The 23,239-nt window shown below is 37.7% G+C and overlaps 1 protein-coding gene across 3 annotated transcripts in view; it reads right to left on the bottom strand.

The window, feature by feature from the left end:
• The window catches only part of STK24 (serine/threonine kinase 24), a 54,959-nt gene that overhangs the window by 19,420 nt on the left and 12,300 nt on the right, over positions 1-23,239 (bottom strand). For all 3 annotated transcript variants that reach the window (XM_014944217.1, XM_014944219.1, XM_014944220.1), the window contains exon 2: positions 18,793-19,023. In XM_014944217.1, coding sequence (XP_014799703.1) covers positions 18,793-19,023 — 231 coding nt within the window. The remainder of the gene's footprint in view (positions 1-18,792; positions 19,024-23,239) is intronic.

Here is a 23,239-nt window from a genome sequence, read left to right as displayed (position 1 = left end):
GAGGAAAGGAACAGCTTTAGGATCCAAAAGAAGCTCTGTTACAGAAAGGCAGAGTTTCTGTAAATCCTTTCCAAACTAGTTTGCTCTTGAGGTTTGACTTCTTATTTTAACTCCAGAACCACACAAAAGCCTTAAAATAGTAGCTTTATCTCTAATGAAGTATCTTCCATTAAGTCACTATTATACCATGAAAGTATTTGTAAATTAAGTGCAGTTACAGCAGGTGAAGAACTTCTAATATGTAAAAATCAAGGACTACAGACTGAAAAAAAACGCCATGCACCAAAAAACTCCTGTAAAGTCCCAGAAGTACAATTTAACCAAAATCACAGTAGTACAGAAGACATATACAGAAATAAGTAATCAAGATAAAATTGTTTATAAGTTGTTATGAAATTAATAAAACATCTGAACAAAGATGGAGAGGCCGTTTTGGCCATTGGTTTTGTTTTGGTTTTTTATACAAGAAAAACATACTCGCACATTTCTTAGCACTGCAATATTATACAGCAGAGATAGACCTAAAGCAATCAAGCCACAGTATGCATTGACTGAAATGTTTCTGTATCACCTTTCTTGAGGGAAGGACAAGATTGCAGAGGAAAACTTAACAGCCACCAAAGAGAAGAACTAGAAGGACTCAGAAAGAAACAGCACTTGGTGCTCTTCTAAGTGAAGTAACACACATACACACACCCCTATTGTGAGAAATAGAATCTCCCACCCTAAATTTATTGTGAGAAAGGGTACTTCCCACCTTAAATTTATGACACACAATTAGCAGAGCAGCAGAATAGAGGGTATTTTATAAATACATATAAAAAGCTTGTGTAGTTCTGGAGAAAACCCATCTCCAAATTCCACTTAGAATCTGTATTTACACACACTTCAGCTTATGTCATCAATCACAAGAAAGAAATTAAATACTTGATTGTAGTAACGCAACAATTTGCTAATAAAAATAAGAACTAGTTTAAGTTGATCTATATACTAGAAGTTTTACCGTCACTGGATTAGCAGAAAAACCTACAGTATTGAAAACCAGAAACAGAATACCTTGGACAGAACGTCAACGAATCTGAAAATAACTAACTAGTTCCAAAACTGATAGACATTGCTCAATGTGTGATATTTTGTTCAACAAAAATTTCAGTTTAACTGGTATATATGCCAAAGTAATATGGGCCAAAAAGAGAGACTTATATTTAAATACTGGTATAATTTTAGTATTAATGTTCATACTGATCCTCCAGCATAAGAAACTACACCAAAAGAACTTTGAACACAACGTATGCAACAGGATAACTTCTGCAAGTCATATTCCTGCTAGAGGTTGTTTCTACTTCTCATGGAGATTTGTCTTCTGTTAACTTCATATTTACATGAAGCGGTGGAGCACTGGAACAGGCTGCCCAGGGAGGTCGTTGAAGCCCCATCCCTGGAGATATTCAAGGTGAGGCTCAATGAGGCCCTGGGCAACCTGGTCTAGTTGGGGGTGTCCCTGCTGACTGCAGGGTGGTCAGACTAGATGACCTTTGGAGGTCCCTTCCGGCCTGGACAATTCTAATGATCGTATGATTCTATATACACACAGGGAAGTCTGACAGCTGTAGCAACCAGAAGGTTCTTAAATGCTTGCACACCAATTCTTAGATGCCCGACTTCAAAAACATGATGCAGAGATCACAGAACTTGTCTTCTACCTCTACTTTAAGCAACCTTGCCCGCTGATTCCTTGTTCTGGATGGAAAGAAATATTTTCTTCAGGATTTCTTCTTCACACTTAGGTTTTTAACTCTGTATCTAAAGCCCATGATGCTCGACCAAAGCCACCAGGTGGCAGAATCACATAATGCCAAATATACTCTATTACCACCCCCCCAACAAAGAAGGTCCAGCCCCAAAAGCAGCTGTGCAACCCACTGAAGACAGGAGCACAAAACCACCTGTTTAAATCAATTTGAAAACATTTATCACTCTGACAGCCTTCATAGGAAGAGGAAGAAATAATTAACCAAAGAGAAATAGACTTTAAAGAATACAATCGCTCATACATCTGAATTCTTCAAAATGCTTTCCTTTCTCACAATCACCAAGCTCAGCTTCAGGCACTACTTTATTCATTCACCATCTCCTCTGAACACCAGGTCACAACAGTAGTCACTGTCTTGTCACAGAGAATGAATAACAGACACTCCCTGGCATTTGAGATCTCATCATTTACTAACTCATATGGACATCTGCGAACTTATACACAGAGACAAGATACAGATCGATGAGAAAAAGTTTTGTACAATGCCGTAAGTGATGCATTGAAGTAGTGACAGGAAATGGCGTTTATATATTTGTGGTTCTTGCTCGTCTTATGCTCAAACCTTTCCACACCACCACTTAGCCTAGCCAGCTGTCTCAAATCTGAAAACATGTATCAAAAAGTATCAAGAACTCCAAAATATTTTAAATGCCCTTCCTGTGGAGCTCATCCTTTTATAAAAAAAACAAAACACACACATATACAAGAAAATTATTATTTTAGGCTTTTGAGAGAAGGCACCTATGAGTTGATGCATTGCCACTTGATCCTTGAAACTCATCAGGATTTGCAGACTTTCCAGCTGTCAGCTGATTGTTCAATTTCTAGACTCACGGACTAGTGTTAGAACAGATACCACTTGCCAGAAGTGAGTTCTTGGTGCCTATTACTGTTATTCAGCAAATGCAAAGTTTTGGCAAGGAATACATACAGGTCTAACACATGGCCTCAATTCTTGTCAATCCTTGACTAACTATAGATATTACCTATATATAGTATTGGTTCAATTTAAATCTAATCAGTAGATCACCCAGTGATGCCATATATTGACTCTGCCAAATGAATCGCATACCACTATCTGCTTTCATTCTGTTCTTTCCAGTATGCAATCCCAGGACAGAGAAGGTAGGCAACGCACCCTAGGACTTCAAACAGCCTATCCAGATGCTTGTTGGATTGCTCGATGTCATATAGTAACTCTTTTGACAGACAAAAAGGATGTGACAAAGGATAGAATTACCGATTGCTAAAGGAAGTTATTTACACTGCAGTTTCTCCAAAATTTGAACACCATGTGTACCCATACTAAAAGTAGTACATAATCAATCCCTTTCCATTGAAAGTGGACAAACTGATTCTATTATTCCATGTCTAGAGTCCTACGACTGTTTAACAGCTATCAAGAAAGACTATAATGTTTTAATATGATTTGAGGACTGTCTCATAGAAGACAAAGTCAGAAAAACAAAAAATCTTTCAGTACCAATTCACATCACCTTTCTAAGTTCGTTCTTAAAGGCAATCTCAGTAAGAACCAATATTTTTGCCCATATCTGATGAACAAGAAGTTCTCAAGCCTCATTACAAGAAATAAAGAGGGCCACCATCATTCCAACACTTCCTAGTAAACAGAGTTCCATCACGTAGTTAATCCTTTACTTGAACTTCTATTTGACAATCTATTCATCTGCTAATGTTCTTCCATTTGTTTCCACCCACTGCAACACCTCAAACTTGTATAGATTGGGGGCATAGGGCTGTATGCTATTTGTTTATGTCATTACATATTTCATTAAATAAAAACAAACTGCAGCATTTCCTAAAGACACTTGTTTCAGAGCACCTGCAAATCAGATGGCACAGAAAGACAACTGTTGGCTTTGGAGAACAAGAAAAACTATTTTATGAGAGAAAAAGGCTGAAGACATCCAGGTTGCCTTAGCCAACCAAGACATCCTCTGGATAAATTTTCCTCTCCCTCCCTCTTCCCCCTTCCCCAAATTTATTTTAAAAACCCAACAAACAAAACCAAACAAAAACACTTTCATTTTCACTGACACTAAAAGATCACTCAAATGAAGGAAATAAGAGCTGCCCTTGTTTCCTTCTCTTCTGCTCACAGGAGATGGCAAGCCATTAATAAAAATAAATTACATTTGTGATTTAGCTTGTCTTACAGGAACAGAATGAACCTTGTAAGATTTACACAAGCTGCAGTGTGCTACTGCTTTTTTTGGCACATTCAGTTATACCTTGTAGAGACAGAAAAGAAGCATATTCTAACACTTCTTTTCCCCCCCCAGAATTCCCAGGAAAAAAATTGCAAGTTTTCTGAAAGTTCCTTTCTTTATTGAATATCTGTTTTGCCTCTTTAACACCAAAAGAAGGGGTATAAATGTAACACATCATGGAAAGACTATACATTAAGAAAAAAATCCCAACTACTGTTGAACAACATATGAAGGGTAGAAGATTACAAAAGAATATTTTCCAATGAAACTAAAGGAAACTGACTACTGTAAAAGAAATCTCAGCAGATGGGAAAAAAAACAACAAAACAAACAAGCACAAAACCAACCAACCAAAAAAACCCCAGACTCATAAAAACCAACAACAAAAATCAAACATCTGAACCAAGCTGAGCAAAACCCAAGCTAATTTAATCTATCAACATAGCCAGAACCTGTAAGCACAAATCTGGAGGATCTGCAAGTTGTTCACAACATCCACAGGTAAACCTCTTCCAGAGCTATCTAAGTGTTGAATTAGATGGAATAGTATTTCATAGGACAAGATAGGATCTTACTTTATAGGACAATCCACTTCTTTACTACCTTAACATATTTAAGGTACAATCCACAAAACCTTTGTATTTATATGATAGAGCCAGTAAGAAGGCTAGCTAGAGGGCAGTTATTAGAAGTACTCTACATAGTCAGAAATCTCTTACCTAGGTTTAAAGTCGTCAAACTAATAGTTAAATAATATACTCTCATAAACTAGGAAAAATTTGTTAAACAGGGTACCTGCAATCACAGAGGACTTCGAACATTTAAGCTATATCTGTTACTGACTGCCAACTACGCTCTCCAAATCCACACCCTTAAGGAAAAAAATAAATCTCTTCAGCAAACATATAACTTACATTTACTAACGCTCTACTACATTCCCAAACATTCACATTTAAGAAAGAAAACAAAAAACCAAAGAAACTCTCATAAAACAAAAGAACCAAGAAAGTTCTTCCTGATGTTTCCAATCACATGGGTTTCATATAATGCTTACTGGAATAAGAACCAGAAAAGCAAGATCTATAGCCAAGTATTTGTACAAGTGACCTGAAGGTGGGTGGGGAAGGGGTAGAAATCACCCCTAAAAAGTCTGCTTTTTTAAAAAAAATAAAAATAAAAGCTAATAAGGGATTTTTGTGTTTAAATTTCTGATGTCAAGGTAAACTTCTGTTTATTTTCAATTGCTCTTTCAATTAAATAATTATTCCATAGGTATTTGGAAGACAAACAGCCGTGTTACATCTAGGTGGCAACTTTAACAAGAAAAAAAGAAATAAAAAGTCCTAAGGATGTACTTTCATCCAGAAGAATGAAATGCAATAATTTGTTTCTACAGAATTTTTCTGGGATAACACTCACTAGATAAAACAGCACATAAAGAATTAGGTGGAAATCATCTGAATATTAAGGAATCATTCAGAGATCCATGTTTTAAAAAAGCCTTTTAAAACTGTGTGGAGCAAGCAAGATTTGGCTGGGTTGGTTTTTTCCCTGACTTTGTCCTTAAGGTTCATGAATTGAGAAAGAGCTCAAGTTTCAACCTCATCTAACATACAAAAAACAAAATAAGGGAAGGCCCAGAGCATATGTCTGGGTACAAACCCAGGAAGTAGGGAATGTCTTTTTCCCTTACACTGGGGACACATTCTTAAGCAAATGGACAAGGATTACTGACAGCAATGGACATCTCCATGAAAATTAAGGGGACTGCAACCAGCTGATGAGGCCTCACAGAGTTCTCAAAAAATTTTCATGAAGGAACCATGAACAGAAACCTTTAGGAGGTGCAGGACTGATGAGAAGTAATTTGTCTGGGGAGCATTTCTGAGGCGCTTACCTCCTTTGAAGTCTCTTGGCGTCAGGATGAATGCTAGCTGTCCTCGGGCTGCCATCCCTTTGAGGGGAGGGAGATACAGATGAGCCCAAAGGTTCTCTTCTAAACACAAGTCCTTACTGCAAGCTGGCCAAAAGGTCCCTGCAATCAAAGAAATCATTGTGGTTTTGCATGTGGCGCATTTATGTCCTTTAATCAAGGTTTGTCAGCCATCTAACATGTTCAACCACAAAGAAAAAAATAAATGCATCTGCTGGGTAGCCAATGCAGAACAGAGACCAAGGAAAGAGAAAAATTGTTCATTCCAGTTTGAACACTATGAACTCCATGAAAAACACAGTCAACATGATTTTTCAGACTAAGCAGAACCACCTCGGTATACAGTATTTTATGCATGTATATATGTTTTAAAAAAAAAAAAAGCAGCTATTTGCCTTCAGAATCATTTTCCAACACTCGAACTCCTGCCTTCTTCAGATCTCAAGAAAAAATACTACATTTTCATTTCTAGACATATATACTGGTCAATGTATTCTACAAGCTAATGCAGCAGTGACTCTTCAACAATTACGTCTTGCAATCACCACAGCAGCATACAATTAATCCTTAAATGCATTCTTTTTGCCATAAGCTAGATGTAACAGAGCTTCCAGAGCCACTTGCCAAGGAAAAAAAAAAACCAAACAAACCAAACAATAAAAGTTCTGTCGTAGTACTGATAAAAGATCCCTTCTCCAGAGCACTTAGCAAACTTTTGTGTTTGCATGCCAACATGCTAGAGCCACGAGCTCCATGTTTTCCTCAGTGTGAGTCATCTCTAACAGTGTCCATATTCACAACCTCTCTGGCACGTTTCCTGGGCACATGGCCTTCCACCATAGAAATGAATCTTTATAGTCCAGCTGTCACAAGCCTAGGCATGTCATATTAAGCACATGATTTCCCAGAGCGCCAAACTAATGGAGCTCTTCTACCAAACCACATTATAGTAGCAGCAAACAGACACATATTTCTTGTCTTGGCGGCAAAACCAGTTCCCAGCTAGTAACAAGAAGAAACTTATGCGGTAACTGAAGAACTCTCCATATTTAACTTCCTAAAGGACTGGGTAACCACTTCTTTGGAACACTAAGTGTATATGAGTCCATACTCTTCCTCTTCCCACCTGCCTACAGCCATTTTCCCTCTTCTCGCTTCAAAAAAAACAGCAGCAGGAGAGTGAAAAATCCTGTCTCTTACAAGCATTATACTTTTAACTTTCAAGATTTTTATTACCTAGTGGGGCTGACAACAGTCATCCCTTCCGCTTCCCTATTCCACCAGGCAAATAACCACTTCATAACCACACACCCCCCCTTATGGGGGGTGGGGGAAGGAACCTAACTGCAATCCGTGGCAGGTCTTTTTCCCAGAAAAGTTCATTTAAAGAGGCACATGAAGATTAATGACTTACGTGGTTCTTCGACAATCCCAACACTTTGTTTATTCATGTCTTACAGATAGTCACCAGAAGATGTAACCCATAATCAAAACTCCATTAGGAACTGAATTTTACTGAGAGACACTTCAGTTATTAATAAACTGTACCAAGTCCCAAAATGGAAAATTGGAAGCAAAAGGAAATAAGCTTTAGTTTACAGAATTAATTCGTCCAGATAAATTGCATTACAAGAAAACCATAACTAACAAATAACCTTGCATCCAATGAATAGTGACGTTAGTAATTTTTTCTTCAACAAAATGTCACCCTTCTTGCACCTACATATGTTAAACCTATTTCATTGGAACAGTTCACATCAATAAGACTCAGGGGTTTTATGAATTACTCCCTTCTCTAGACCAGAAACAAACTTCCAACAGAGAATATGAGGCACAAGAACCCCTTCACTTTCACTGACCAAAAATCAACTGTTCCAATGCTTATATCCGTTCCTGTTTACCTATTACATGAAATTAAATTCAAAATGAAAGGCACAACTCAAATTTACTTCTTTGCACAAATATCAATCCACACAGCAGTTTAATTCTTTTTTCACCACCTGTGTATACACTTCTGAGATCTTTTGCATCCATGCTCTGCAGCCTGTAAATCTTTACTCCTCTTTTCCCTTCACCTTTTGCATTCACATTGCTATTAAATTCCTCTCCCTCCTTTAGAGGACATTCATAGACCAATCCTTCTTCAAAACTCTCACTTTTAATGAAGTTGCATGTACCAGACCTAGAATCGCCCAGGATCTTCAACTCAGACTTCTGCCAAGTTCATCACTCCTTGTAAAACACATAATTTTTCTAGAAACAATTATTATTTTCCACTTTTCCTGTTTACAACTCTTCCTCAACCTCTAATTACTGCTAAAAGAACCTTCTATTCACATCCATCATTTCCATTCTCCCTTCCTCCCCTATGTTTTTGTCTCCTCCTTACAAGTTTCCTTTTCAAGGAACTGCTGAAGAAAGCAGAAGGAAAGCCTCAGTACCTCCAGATGATGATTTTTATCCCAACTGTTATGCAACAGCTTACAAATCTGGTAGTATAATGAAAAACCTATAAAGAACCTTAAGAATTTGGTTGAAAACACTGGCTCCTGAATGTAAGAACTGCAATGTTTTAGAACTAATACAGTCCATAAACTTATTCACCATGGAACTTTCCTTTTGAAGTTCAATATTTTTGAGCCTAACTAACTTTTTCCAAACAGCTATTTCTCAGAGTTCTATATTCAACCACTTCAATATGCTTATTAACATGCTCTGTAACATGCCATAAGATAATATTCCCTTATATGTGTAAAGAATGTGACTTTTCTGCTTTTATAGAACTATCTCCTTATGAAGACCTAGAAGAATTCATTTGACCCAAAGAACTATATAAATGCTGAAGTATACTGAGGTAAAAGAAAGTTAACTGAGCAATACAAACTACCTAATGTTCACATAAAGATGTGACACAAACATAGTAGCTATGTAAGAGCATAAGATTAGGACAGAGGTATGTAAAGAAATAAGTTTTCCATCAAAATGGCAAATATTTTAAAGGTTAATGAGAACGTTGGCTCAATAGACTGGCAGCCACCTATCAGTGTCATTGCTCACATTGTAGCCGAAAAGCCTTGCATCAGGAAGCCTACTTGGGCAACAAGATGGGGAACGAGCCCATGGAACTACTCCACCTACACCCAGGCACAAATACATACGCAGGCACGTGTTTTTTTCAGCATTATTGTTGGCTGATCGAAGAATTTTCATGAGCAAAGATTTGGCAGTGTGCTCCCATAAAACTTGAGACCAATCTGAACCATCAGTGTCAGATCTCCCCTCATTCTTAAAGGCAATTAGTCCCCTGCCTACTCAGTGAGCTGAACCACTTCACTGAAAGTTTAAATGGCTCCTGCTGCTAGGGTGAGGAAGCCACCAGTCACAAGGCAGAGTTGGACTTCCCCTTTCAGCAGCAGTGGAAAAAAGTTACCAACTTGATGCCATACCAGCACTCTCTTTTCAGATATCTCACAGACCCACAGCAATGAGTGTAGCAGTTAACACACAAGATACAGAAGGACATTTGACATAAACAATATTACATGCTGGTAGAAAGCAATGCTAAGTCATCCTGATCTGTGTGGCCAAACTAAATGTAAGGCTTCACGTTACAGCTGATCTAGAAGCAAGCTGTTACCAAAAGTGGTCCCTTCTCTCTCCCCCCACCTCCCAATTTCTGGGCCACCCAACTCCACCATTGTTTTTTTATTATTATTATTTTTCTTTGCAATGGACCTAGAACTTTTGAAGCCATGGGTCTGAACTGGATAACCTGTAAGGGTTTGGGGTTTGCTCTTTTCAAAAGCCATGTTATTTTTGGAAGGGGCAGGAGAAGGTACTTGGGAAACTTGTTTTCCAGGTGAACCAGCCATTCTGCAGTCAACAGACCCAATACAAGTAAAATGGCAGGAACATGAAAGCAGGATGGGGAACAAGATACTGTTGCTGCCCATTTCAGCAGCAGCTATCTGTCAGATCTGCCTAAAGGAAAGTACCAAGATGAGAAATTATGAACAGAGTATTTCATACCATACAGAAATCAGCAGAGCAGTACAGAGGCAGGTTTTAAGGCCATCACAACAAGTACTACACAAACATATTACTGCCAAGAAATGGTACTTAACATTGAGCTTTCTAAAGGTCAGAATAACATGACATGGTTAAGTACCTAAACGTCAGGTAATTCAAAATTACTAACTCTCTGGTTTTTTCGAGATATACTAGTGATGCTTCCCAATCTTGATACACTCAGATCAAGAATTATTTAGCCATATGGGAGTAACAGTGTGGAACTGATTACAATGGTAAACAGGAAAATTCTTGAAGCAATCATTGTTTCCTAGGTAGGTTTTTCCACAGATTCAGAAAAATGAGACAATATGATGCAGATTTCAGAAATTGACAATAATCCTTTGGACTGCTAAAGGAAAGTAGTGGAATAAAGTTTCTAAACTCACATTCAAAACAATATTTTTGAATAAAGGCAACGCAAAGAAGGGACTCCTTTCTTGTTAAGGAGCACAACAAATGGCTACAGGGAAAGACACAAGTATTAAAAACTATGGGCAACAAAGGTTCCAAGTTGCAAGGTAACCATCACTGAAATAATCGATCAAACTATTTTAAAAATGAAAACAGGGCCTCACAGGAAAACCACCTGTGCTAGAGATAGACAGAGTTCATGGGTTCTTTCACACCCTTTTGCCTTGGTCATATATGGCCATTAGGGACTGTATCAATGGAAGCTTTCACTTGTTCTTTAAATCAGTAGACTGACCAGATCTGAAAGCCAAGTAGAACCATGACTGAAACTCTCTTGCTACCTGTTTTGGGGCTGTCCAGCCAGATGTCAGTTTCACATCTACTATGGACAAATGAAGGCGACACCTGTTAAATTCATCTGGAGGCTAATGCTGTCTGGTGAGAACACAGAGTGTTACTGGGGCCTCAGAAGAATAGTAAGCATACCAGAATAGGGACTGCCTCCCAGGAGCTTGTGCCTCATTTTGTTCCTAACACGGTCGCAAATAAGAGAGAATTTGCAGTCCCAGCTCCCTTCTCATTTCAGCTGCAGGAATTCCTACAGGATAAGGCAATTCCATCTGGCTTTGGTCAAGGGAACAGAGAAGACACGCCGTCGCTTCAACCACTCACAAAATGCAATAATGACAACATGGTTGCAATTGTAGCTGGCAAAATGAGAGACAGTTACAGCTTTTTTTCATGTAATGGTGCCTAACCCCCATCCAAAGTTCAGTGACTGCAGTTTGGAGAAGTAAAGTCTGAAAGGGCACCAGCCACTGCTGTGGGGCTGGGCACAAGTGATGGAGCATCAAGGAACAACTACCACCACTGCAACTGAAACAGCCTCTGTTGCAGTGGATTCTACCGTCCTAATGTAAGCAGGAAAATCTCTGCTGTGCTCTCCCACGCTGACAATCACGATGTAACCTGCCACAGGCTGCCTGCTATATCAAATGAAGACAGAATGCACCGAGTCCATTAACTTCTGGCTGACCCACAGCATACACGTAAGGTCACATCAGTTCAGAGATGCTCATAAATGTTAAAATAAACCAGTTAAACCTGTAAAGTGAAAGGACATCAACTTAAAACTTATTGAAGTCACATACAAACACCCATATTCAAATTTACATTACCCAGTTTCTTGCGGCAAGAATATTCAACATATCCACATTAACATCCTTGAGTTTCCTAAAGCATGCAAGCTTAGGCGTCCTTAAATTCAGCAAATACAGGTTTAAAAAAATAACTGCAAGTGACATAAAACCCACCTCATATAAACTTTTCCAATATTAAGCTATCTTCCCTTTAAAAAAAGTGTGTGAGAGACGAAATTTGCTTAGCTTGACCACTCAGCAATTACATCTTGTTGTATTTTGGCATAACAGATTAGAAAGCACTGAACTATCAGCACTTGAACAGGGAAAAGCTTTCATATATACACATCAAATAACTTCCAAACCTTCTCTTGGATAAACAACATCAAGCCTGAACTTCAGTCTTTCTCTGGAACACACGTTTTTCAAACCTCAAACTGTTCCGGAAGCTCTTTACTGAATCCATGACAGTTTCCCAGCCACACTGTGAACTGGCTGTATTATTCCAAGAATGGCCTCACTGACGCCATGTACCCCAAGGCCCTAGCCAATACGAGATTTATTTTGGCTCAGCCACAGCATTTCTTACAAACCTCATGTTCATCTAATTACCTAAAATAAACTACATGCTACTTTCAGAATCACTGCTTTTCAAAAATAATCTTTATTTCTAGACTTCATTTGCCTGAACTCGTTCTACAGAGCTCAGTTATCAAACTTCACAGAAGTGGCACAGGTTTTTACATGAGGGTATATTGTGTCATTCATAAAATTTAACCAGAAGCTATTTTTTGTTTTCTTGCAGTCTATATAAACACCAGTTGACTTACAGCAGCAGGTATATTATATCCTAAACATGAAATAAAAACCCATATAGGTATGAAGACTAAAATTAAAATTAGCAGCAGCTATCTTTTATGAACCTTACCAGTAACAGCTTTTATAAACTTTTTTTTTTTTTTAAGAATTCTTAAAATACTTTTACAGAAATGGAAGGTGGGGGGGAGGAACACCAGAATTCTGATTCTCATTGGGTCAAGTAGTTTAAACAGTTCAAAAGTAGGTATCTCAAAGCTACAAAGTGTGCTAGAAAAACACATCTGAATGATGAAGAAACATAAGTGTAGTGACAGCAATATGTTTTTTTAAATTACATACTACAAGACTATCTCAGTACCACTTCAATATCACTCGTACCTAGTTATACTGGATGTTGAAACCACTTAGTATTCATTTGTTCTACCATTATATTCATACGTATAGAAGTGTAAGACAGGGAATTTAAAGACTTCTTAATTTATACATACAAGCATAACATAATGATCTCAGTTTTTGTTCATATACATATATTAACCTCTGCTTTGAGAATGACGTACTCCCATATATGCAAAAACAGCCAAGAAACTTTATTCTTCAACCATTTAAAGATAGAAACAAATTAATTTCCTCATATATTTCTAAATAATAATCCGAGATCAAAGAAATATAAGAGTGTTGTAAGAGTGTTGTGAAGTTATAATAAAGTAGTAATTAAAGTTACTAACAAAACTGAAGAAACATTATCAGAGAGGGATCTGAATCTCAGAAATAAACTGGATTTGAAACAACTTGGCCTAAAAAGGACATGAGAAACAACTTCAGAACCAAATATAACTAAGCTCTTGAAAAATTGGTAGAGTAAGATGCAAAAAACAGAGCTGACAAGATCCTAGATAGAAAAACTTTTAGAATAAATAGCATAGCAATACTTTAAAGAATTACAGTATGGCAAAATGCAGAAGAGACAGCAACCAACTTTAGACAATCTTATAAGAATAACAAAAAAATATACCTAGCAAGAAACACAAAGAATCTCTATTCTACTATCCCTATCCAGATGCTGTTACCTAAAATCTAAAAAGATAAACAGACCCAGACATGTTTCATGAATGAATTTTATAAGGATCTAAAAAGAACTAGAATTCTTGTATCCATGGAGCATTTAATCAGATCATAGATGGAACATGGACTTTTCATTTGGAAGACAGAAAGGATAGAAATGGTTCCCAGAGCAGAAAGATAATGGAGCCACTGCCTACTTTTCTAAACCCACCTCATTAAGGAACATTGATACAGGTGTTTAACACACTATGGTAGATAAGGAGTGTCGATCCCTCTAGATACATGCACCCATATAAACCACGTTGCTGCTATATGCTTTAAGAGCAACATTCTAGTTACTTACTATCTCCTACAGTAGACAAAGGCCCTTTGTCCCAATAGAATGGGAACATGAAAACATCCTTTTAAAAAGTGTGGCTTTAGAAACCAGAATTTGCATTTCTGTTTTCTATAAAGACCTTAAGGTTTCTGACAAAAAGATGTTCCACACATTAATTTATATTCAAGATGACAACCTAAACTGATACCTACTGCTTATTGCTCTATTTGAATGAACTCTGACCACAGCATTTATACATAAACCTCCAACTCAGACATAAAGAACAAAGTCTAGGGGGAATGAAAGACTTGCTCTACGCAAACAATTAGCTGCTTTTTATTTAAATCTCACTGTGTTAAAGCACTGATACCACACACAAACAGATATGGCTTAGTACCTCTGGCTATGGGGGAAAAAAAATGCCACAAAGCAAACACATTTCTGAAAAGATGAAGTTGGGATATAAAAAAAAATTAGAGTAATAAAATTTAACAAGGCATTTGAGTATATGACCCTACTCTAAAAAGTAGCTAAAAATTAGTACTTTTTAAAAATGTAAGTCTCTAGGATAAAGTAACTGCCATTAACTCATTAAATGATAATACTTATTTCAAATTGTATTTTCTATGTATAACATGCAGTAGACACCAAGAGTTTGACACGGTATTCTCACGAACATCTGAAGACAGTAAGAGGCCTCAGGCAAGTACAGCAACATTATAAAGCCTTCTAAAATTCGAAGCAACAGGTCCCTTAACACACTGGCATGTATAATCATGTAGCTTGACTGAAGCAGGTGTGGAGTAACAGAGAATGAAGAACAATACAAGGACTTCTCAAAGACATATGATTCAGATATTTAAAAAAAAAAATAATAATCCACACCAACAATCACCCCAAAACATTCTGGTTACCTAGAAAAACTTCAAAAATATAAAAATCTTCATGGCAATGCCCATCAACCTGAAAATACAGAGTGCCTCTTAAAATCTGTCAAATATTTTAAAGGATGTCACAGCAGGTATTCTGCAATTGCATAAACTTGTTCTAGAAAGGGACATGAAATATTAATCATCAAGTCTGCAGTGTCCCACATGGGATAGAAATTCTTCTTTTCCAGTATCTTGAAACTTGTTATCACAAAATAAATACCAAAAAGTTCTCATAAGATATACTTACTCCTACTTAACAACTGACATGGGAGTACTTTGAGAAAAAATGATCACATAATAAGATACCTCTTCAGCTCACAAAAGGATATGCAAGAAACCCAGTGAAACAAAGACTGAGCTAGAAGGCAAAAAATGAGAGAGACAAGAATTGTTATTGGAATTCCAATTTGTCTGCCAAAAATGTTTTATAGAAAATCAATTTAAGAGCTCTCTATAAACAGCACCTCTTTCTATCCAAGATCCAACAGACACATGGTGAGCACACATCATGCTGCATAGGCTTTAGAGAATAATAGTCACTGCAGTGGCTGGCAATATAACCCAAGACTCTACCATTTTCCCACTTGCTTACTTCAAAGAAATCCATTCTGTGAGAATATCTTCCCTGTAATTAGCATTAAACTGTCCAATCATGGAAGAAATGATGCCTCCTAATCACTCAAGACGTGGAAAAGTAACGTGTTGAACAATCTTGCAGCTGCATTATCACATTGTCATAAATAGAGCTAAAAGACAGTCAGACCTTTAGAACTACATATGGCAGTCCTGACTTGCAAATACAACAAAGATCTGCAGCAAACAAACCTAGATTCTTAGCCAAGAATGTTAACCAATTCATTTAAACATCAGAATCATAGCATGGATTGGGTTGGAAGGGACTTTCAAGATCATACAGTTCCAACCCCCCTGCCACCTCCCACCAGACCAGGTTGCCCAAAGCCCCATCCAGCCTGTTCTTGAACACTTCCAGGGATGAGGCATCCACAACTTTTCTGGGCAACCTGTTCCAGTGCCTCACCACCCTCACACTAAAGAATTTATTCCTGATATCTAATCTAAATCTCCCTTCTTTCATTTTAAAACTGTTACTCCTCATCCTATCACTACACTCCCTGATAAAGAGTCCCTCCCCAGCTCTCCTGTAGGCCACCTTTAGGTCCTGAAAGGCTGCTCCAAGCTCTCCCTGGAGCCTTCTCTTCTCCAGGCTGAACAACCCCAACTCTCTCAGCCTTTCCTCATCGGAGAGGTTCTCCATCCCTCTGATCATCTTCGTGGCCCTCTGCTGGACCCATTCCAACAGGTCCATGTCTTTCCTGTGCTGAGGACTCTAAAGCTGGATGCAGAACTTCAGGTGGGATCTCAATAGAGTGGAGTAGAGGGCCACAATCACCTCCCTCGACCTGCTAACCCCACTTCTTTTGATGCAGTCCAGGATGCAGTTGGCTTTCTGGGCTGCCAGCACACACTGACCACTCACGTTGAGCTTCTCATCCACCAACACCTCCAAGTCAGGGCTGCTCTCAAGCCAACCTCCACCCAACCTGCATTTGTGCCTGGGATTGCCATTACCCAGGTGCAGGACCTTGCGCTTGGCCTGACTGAACATCATGAGGTTCACACAGGCCCATTTCTCAAGCCTGTCCAGGTCCCTCTGGATGGCATCCCTTCCCTCCAGCAGGTCTACCGTGCCACACAGCTTATTGTCTTCAGCAAATTTGCTAAGGGTGCACTCAATCCCACTGTCCATGTCTCCAACAAAGATGTTGCACTGGTCCCAGTACTGACCCCTGAAGAACACCACTCGTCACTGGCTTCCAGTTGGACATTGACCTGTTGACTACAACCCTCTGAGTGCAGCCATTCAGCCAGTTCCTTATCCACCAAGTGGTCCATCTATCAAATCCATGTGTCTCCAGTTTAGAGACCAGGATGTCATGCAGGACAGTGTAAAACGCTTTGCATAAGTCCAGGTAGATGACATCTATTGCCCTCATTACTATGGTCCTTTTTAAATGTGTGTGTATGTGTGTATACATATATATATATATATATATGATGACACATTATTACTATCACATAACAACACCTTATCCCTACTTTAGAAAGCTAACAGAACTGTAAAATGTTTCCTTTGCAAAGATTTTGTCCTTTCAGCACCACCTAATAACCACCACATACTAATTTTTAACAGCATAAAGAAATGGGGTTTTTGTTTAGAAAACTGAAAGTTCTATAGTACCACGTGTTCTCCAAAAGTAACCAAGTCATACATAGCCACTGTTAGTGCAGTATCTTAAAAAATTGACACAAGTTGGTAAATTCACAGGCTACTGCGCTTAACAGAAGTGATGCAGAAGGTACAAGTATTTTCAGAAGGTCCTCCTTACAACAATAAGCACAAATATCATTGTCGACACATCCAGCCAAATCCATTCACGCTACCGAGCCCTATAGTCTCCTCTCTCTTTCAATTAAGAAAAGCAACAGTTGCCATACTACCTTCACAAGATGTTGAGATTTCCTCAGTTCAAATTTGCACACTGGATTCTCTTTTTCAGACACATTGCTATCATACATTTTAAAAATGACTTAAGTGGCATTCGCATCAAACTTCTATTTTTCTTATATTTCACTTATCCTATGAAGATCTTACTGTTCCTCCACCAAAATGAACAGATTTGAAGCAGAGAGTCCAGGACAGAAATACCACTTTTGCCTTCTTGCCACATTTAACGCCAAACGTAGACGGAGAAATTTCAAAAGTTGAAATAAAAGCCATGATGAAAAATTTGTCCGATTCATTGTGCTCAATTTATGTGCCTCCTGATGCTTCCGAGATCTAATACACATGCATCCAGTACTAGTGACAGATTACCAGACTGAAACCATTCACAAAGTCTTCAGTGATAAGATAACCAGCAAACTGGCTCAGAGCATATGGAAGAAAGGGAAAACTGTCTGTGCACTCAGTAATGCATCTCATGGATTCAGAAAAAGTAATTTTTTCCTTAGAAACTAACTGCCAATCTCAGAAATCCAGAGATAAAACGGGGTTCCCCTTTTAGAACCTTCATGTCTTTGCTGATAAACAGAATGTTTCCACAAAAACAAAAGCAGACTGAAAATTAAGGTATTTTCTGCCTAAATGCAACTTCAAACCCTGTAAAGAGAACAATCTCTTATCTAGATTGCCATCTCACTGTCACAAATTAAAGAGCTATCCAGATTGAGACAAAGTATGACCAAGGAAATAAAAGTAGTGCCAAAAGATTCCAGATATTTTCACTGTCTTCTAGAGGTAATAAATCACTATACATCCAATTAAGAAAAACAACACCAAAACAAAACAAAAAAACCCCAAACAAACCAAAACCAAACAACCACACTTCTTTGGCACACTTAAAACTCAACCCTGAAATGAATTAATATGGCAGGGGGAGGGAAGGGAAACAGATTCAGAAGGCAGTTAATGGAAACCCCTTCTATTAGCTTCACTTATGGCTAATGTGCCGTTTGCTAATGTGCAAACTTTTCGATTAACTTTTAGATTTTAATTTTTAAACCACTCAGGTCAAGGCTAGGTTCACTCTCCTTTCAAGGGCAACCTAAGCTTTGACACTAATCAAACCCTGACAAAACACTTTCAAGCTTCATGAAACAGCTGATAATACATTGTTTTTAATATTTTGACAATTCAAATGCAGACTTAGATTATATTTTCTGAACTTAAACAGCAATGTTACATTCTCCAAATATTAAGAGGATCTAAACATGTTACTTAGAGCTTAAAAATTGATGTTATTTAAATTAATTTCTTTTTGTACAGAAATAGCAAGACATGCATTTATTTTTCCATTAGGTTTGGTCACATACTTCACAAAATATAGAAACTCATTCCTTCTTTAGAACTGAAAGGACAAAAATATATTTTTCTTCAACTGAGGTCTGACTGAAACCTTGCCAATGAAAACTGGGATGACTGAATAACTTGGAAAAGAATTACTTATGAAATCAAATCACAATCATCTCTGAGCATCTTACCTTTAAATAGGATCCATAATATTTAGTTACATATGGACTGTCACACTGACTCAGCACTGTGATTTCTTGTTGGATGTCTTCTATTTCATCTTCTGCTTCTTCTAGGTCAATAATTTTTATAGCAACCACTTTCTGAGTCCGATTGTCAATTCCTTTAAAAACTTCACCAAAAGAGCCCTTACCAATTTTCTCCAATTTTGTAAAAAGTTCTTCTGGATCTGCCTTCAGAGTCTGTTAAAAATAAGATAAAAGTTCCTCAGTATTTGTAACATTAAAACAAAATGTGGTATTTTTAAAGGCAATCAAAAAGTTGAATTCTACACATTCCTATTTATCCAGCTATTCTTTTTCTATTTCATAATTAAACTGTTCTTCCTACACCCTTATATACACACACTGCAATATTCATGCTTCCCTGTATATAAAGTACAAATTTAACACCATGCCTCTGACAGGGTTTTATCCTATGTGGCATCAGAAAGTGCTGCCACCTCAATCTCTTTTTCTTTGCCAATAAAATGCACCCAAGCAGCAAGACTGAAAGATCCTTAAAAAGATTAGCTTTCTATTAAAAACAAAATAGATCAAATACCATTACCAATAAAAGAAAACCTTTTGTCTACCCATTTCTCTTGAAATCGGTTCCTTCCCAGAACCCAGGGTCCTACTCTCTTGAATTTCTCATGTATCTCATGTTCTTAAGGATTTTGTTCCTACTCTTCGGCGTACAGATTACTATTTCCATTTGTTTTATGTGCCAAGCAATCCTCTTCAATTTTCTCCTACTAAAGATCACCTGCAAGAACTGCCATGCCTCCTCCTTATCCTCAACCCCAAGGTTTTCTGGAGCAGGATGCGTTTTTCTTTTTCTTCTTTCAGTTGAGTAAACTCATTCACTCCTATCCTGTTCCCAGCTATCTTGATTTGACTAGCCACATGAAAACTATGAGCGCTCACCTAAATATACAAATGTAAGACTTAGACTCTAGCATATTTGTTTTTTCTCCACTGTAAAGTATTCAGCTAGCTACCGCTGCTCTTAGACTTCTCACTTTCAATGGATGGTAAGTCCCATTGGGTAACTTTTAATCTAACAGCAAGGAGCCTTGTTACAAATTACAATTAAATTGGGAAAGTCATAGGTAGAAGCAACAGTGATGAAACAAAGAAAAATAGGATAGGATTACTTAGAATATTTCCCTTAAGAAATAAAACAAACACTTCCAAAAACTTATTATTGTTCTTAAAAGGATGAGGTTCAAGCTAAGTGAAAATACATGGCTGGTGTAGAAAAAGCCTCATACAAGAAAGATGTACTAGTGCCTAAATAAGCATAAAACCACATAGATTATACATAGCCAAACTTTGTAGAAGCACAAAGAGAGGAATGAAAATTTCTAAGTTACCGCTGACAAACACTGAGCCAACATTTTCTCTTTAATGATTAAATTCAGCTTATATAGCATCTCCCACATATACTTCTGTCTATTTCTGCTCTCACATCTCAAGGTTATTTAATTAACCCATGCATCCCTGAGAAAAAGATAGTCTAGAAGGAATTTTAGTTTGTCTGGAGGTATCTGAATTTCACAGCTGAAGCAGGTGTTTTGAACAGGTAGCTGTGAGTGACTGAGCCCAGAGATAAAACCACTCAACTGTTTGGATCAGTGTGGATTCTATGATCATGTGGCACAAATTGTGGCTACACTACTACTTCTAATACTTCAAAGCAAGCTGGGAGACATCACAGGTTTCAGATAATCACCCCAGGAATAGATTGCTGGTGAGATCACCCCAAAGAAAAAAAACCTCTCTTCTAAGCATACTGCAAGACTTCACCAGCCGCAAGAAGTTTACCCCAATCTTTCTATCCAAAGTCAGTTTAAGGAAACGAATAGAAGGACATAGGGTTTTATCACCCTTTTGCCATTAAAAGGAACAGAGCAAAAGATCGTCCCTTCCACCAAAAGAAGTTAGATCCTCCTTTAATTTCAATGTAATGAGAATTACATACTATTACACACTATTAAATACTACAAACATATTATGCTAATATATCTCCCCCTTGGTAACCAGATCAGGGCACTTCATGTTTTCCAGCAAGTGTAGTTATCCTTTATCTACACAGTAGCCCCCTACCAACACTTCCAGAGACATCATTTATAAGAGATCACAAAACCAGGAACGAAATTGTGCTGTAGCAATTCTCCTCATGCCCCACAGAATGATATTTTGTCAATATTCAAAACAGTCTTCTCTGAGAATTCCTCATGAATAAAAATAACCTTAACACTTGCATCAGATATTTCCCCTTGTGGAAGACAATTATTAGTCTATGCTTTCATACCTACTGTGTTAGAATTTGAGATGATGCGCTGTAGAGAGCTATGCACGCCTAATCCATCCCCGTAAGCCTTCTAGTTCCATTCACTAGTCACAGGAATCTAAGTGTTACATCATCACAAAGGCATTTGGATAAGTCACAAATCAATCCCAGTCACAGCTGCCTAAAAAAATCCTGTGTTTCACCACCAGAGACTAAAAAGCCAGCACTACGCAAAGTCACAGTATACCGAAGTTGTTCACACAGAGAAAAATCCAAGGGCTACCTGCCAGCAGCTCTTTGAGATCCGTTGGTGGTATGTGTTGACCTCTTATTGTCCCTTTTTCCCCTCAACCCCTCAAACATCTATTACAACTATATATTAAAGCTCATTACTTCATGACACCACAAGCTTCAGAGACTTGCAGAACTCTCACAGCTTCATTTTTACAGTGTGAAGCCCTTGGGACTCTGGTATTAGGCTGACAGTTTTATAAAACAACTGCAAAATAATATTTTCCCAGGCATTTTGTGTTAATAATTACAGAAAAGCAGGGAAGATAACTGTTCCTAAAAGTCCTGAGAAGCAGGGAAGAAATATTCCTGCTTGATTTTTTTTTTTTTACATTCAATTTTTTTAGCTATGTGGAAAAATTAATTACTCAATAATAGCTGGTATTAATATAATAAAAATTATTAAAATAATAGGTCTTTCTCCAAGTTCCTTGTGAAATTGCTAGTTATAAAAAAAATTTTCCTTCCCAAATCAGAACTTTTGTATGTTCACTTCTTACTTTCAAAATTTAAAAGTTGCCATTTTTTCAATTTGTTCTGAGCAACAGAAGGTCCAAGTTCCTTGTGAAATTGCTAGTTATAAAAAAAATTTTCCTTCCCAAATCAGAACTTTTGTATGTTCACTTCTTACTTTCAAAATTTAAAAGTTGCCATTTTTTCAATTTGTTCTGAGCAACAGAAGGTAATAGTTGGGTTTTAAAAAAAAAAAAAAAGGTAACTTGCTCTGTGACAAAGTCAGAACATTCTTCTCAGGACAGCAGGAGTTCGAAGTGAGAGCCTTAACTACTGGCAACCTGTGTTTTCGGAAAACTACCAGTTGGTCTCTCTTTAATGACCTGCTCTATTTCAAAACTGGATACATCAGGCTTCCAGATACTTAAATGAACTGATGAATTTGCAAGTACGTGAGTGGCCAATTCATTTTTCCAAGATCATGTCTGGAAAGGGTTCTTGCCAAATTTGTTTGTTTGGTTTCGTAAATACTTCCTACAGTGCTAAAATAAACAAAGAGCTTTATAAATATTCTGTCTATATGACTGAATAGAGAAAAGTCTTCCATAGATGCTGTCACTACACCTTTGCTGACTATTATTCTCTGCAAGCTTTCACTAAGCATATGGATTTTTCTTACTAATATTAAAATAAAGGAAACCAATAAAAGAGCCTTCATGTAATTCAGCACACTGAATTTTGATAGAAACCACAGAATAGAGCAGCAACACCTGCTGCAAAAGGATAAAACTAATCACCTTGTTTGATGGGGAGCTACACCTTTACCACTAACACATTTCCTTCGAAGTGTGTCACAGAATACAAATTGTGGCAAATCAAAAGCAAATTCTGGAACATTGAGATCTAATGATTATAGAACTTCCAGTTTCCATAGCCACTTGAGTTTGTTTGGTTTTTGTTTTGAATAGTTCTGGTGTTCAGAAGTGTGAAATCGCAACCATCCTGTTTCAGTTTCCAGCTTGTTTAGCCAAAGAACAATATCCTTTACTTTTCACCGTAAGCAGAGTGACCACCTAATAATTTGAGTAACCTCCCTGTACCTGTTCCACATATTACTTCTGACCCTAACGAGCCAGAAAAACGTATGACACTTAGAATTAAATTCTCAGTACATAACATCACTGTTGCCCACTTCTACTGTATAAAGATAGTCCAATACATTTTCAGATCCTATTTGTTACATTTGGCCTCACAGCTGAAACTCAGCTGTGACCAACTACACCCACTCACCTCTTCCTAATCCTCTGCATTTCCAACTAATGAGCTCTCAGCCTGTTGCAAAGGTTCTTTGTAGTAATTCACACTCATGGCACCTTG

The sequence above is a fragment of the Calidris pugnax genome, unplaced genomic scaffold (genome assembly GCF_001431845.1).
Source record: "Calidris pugnax isolate Ruff unplaced genomic scaffold, ASM143184v1 scaffold69, whole genome shotgun sequence".
Lineage (NCBI taxonomy): Eukaryota > Metazoa > Chordata > Aves > Charadriiformes > Scolopacidae > Calidris > Calidris pugnax.
The sequence above is the reverse complement of the archived record's forward strand: the minus strand, read 5'-3'. Positions and strand labels throughout refer to the sequence as shown.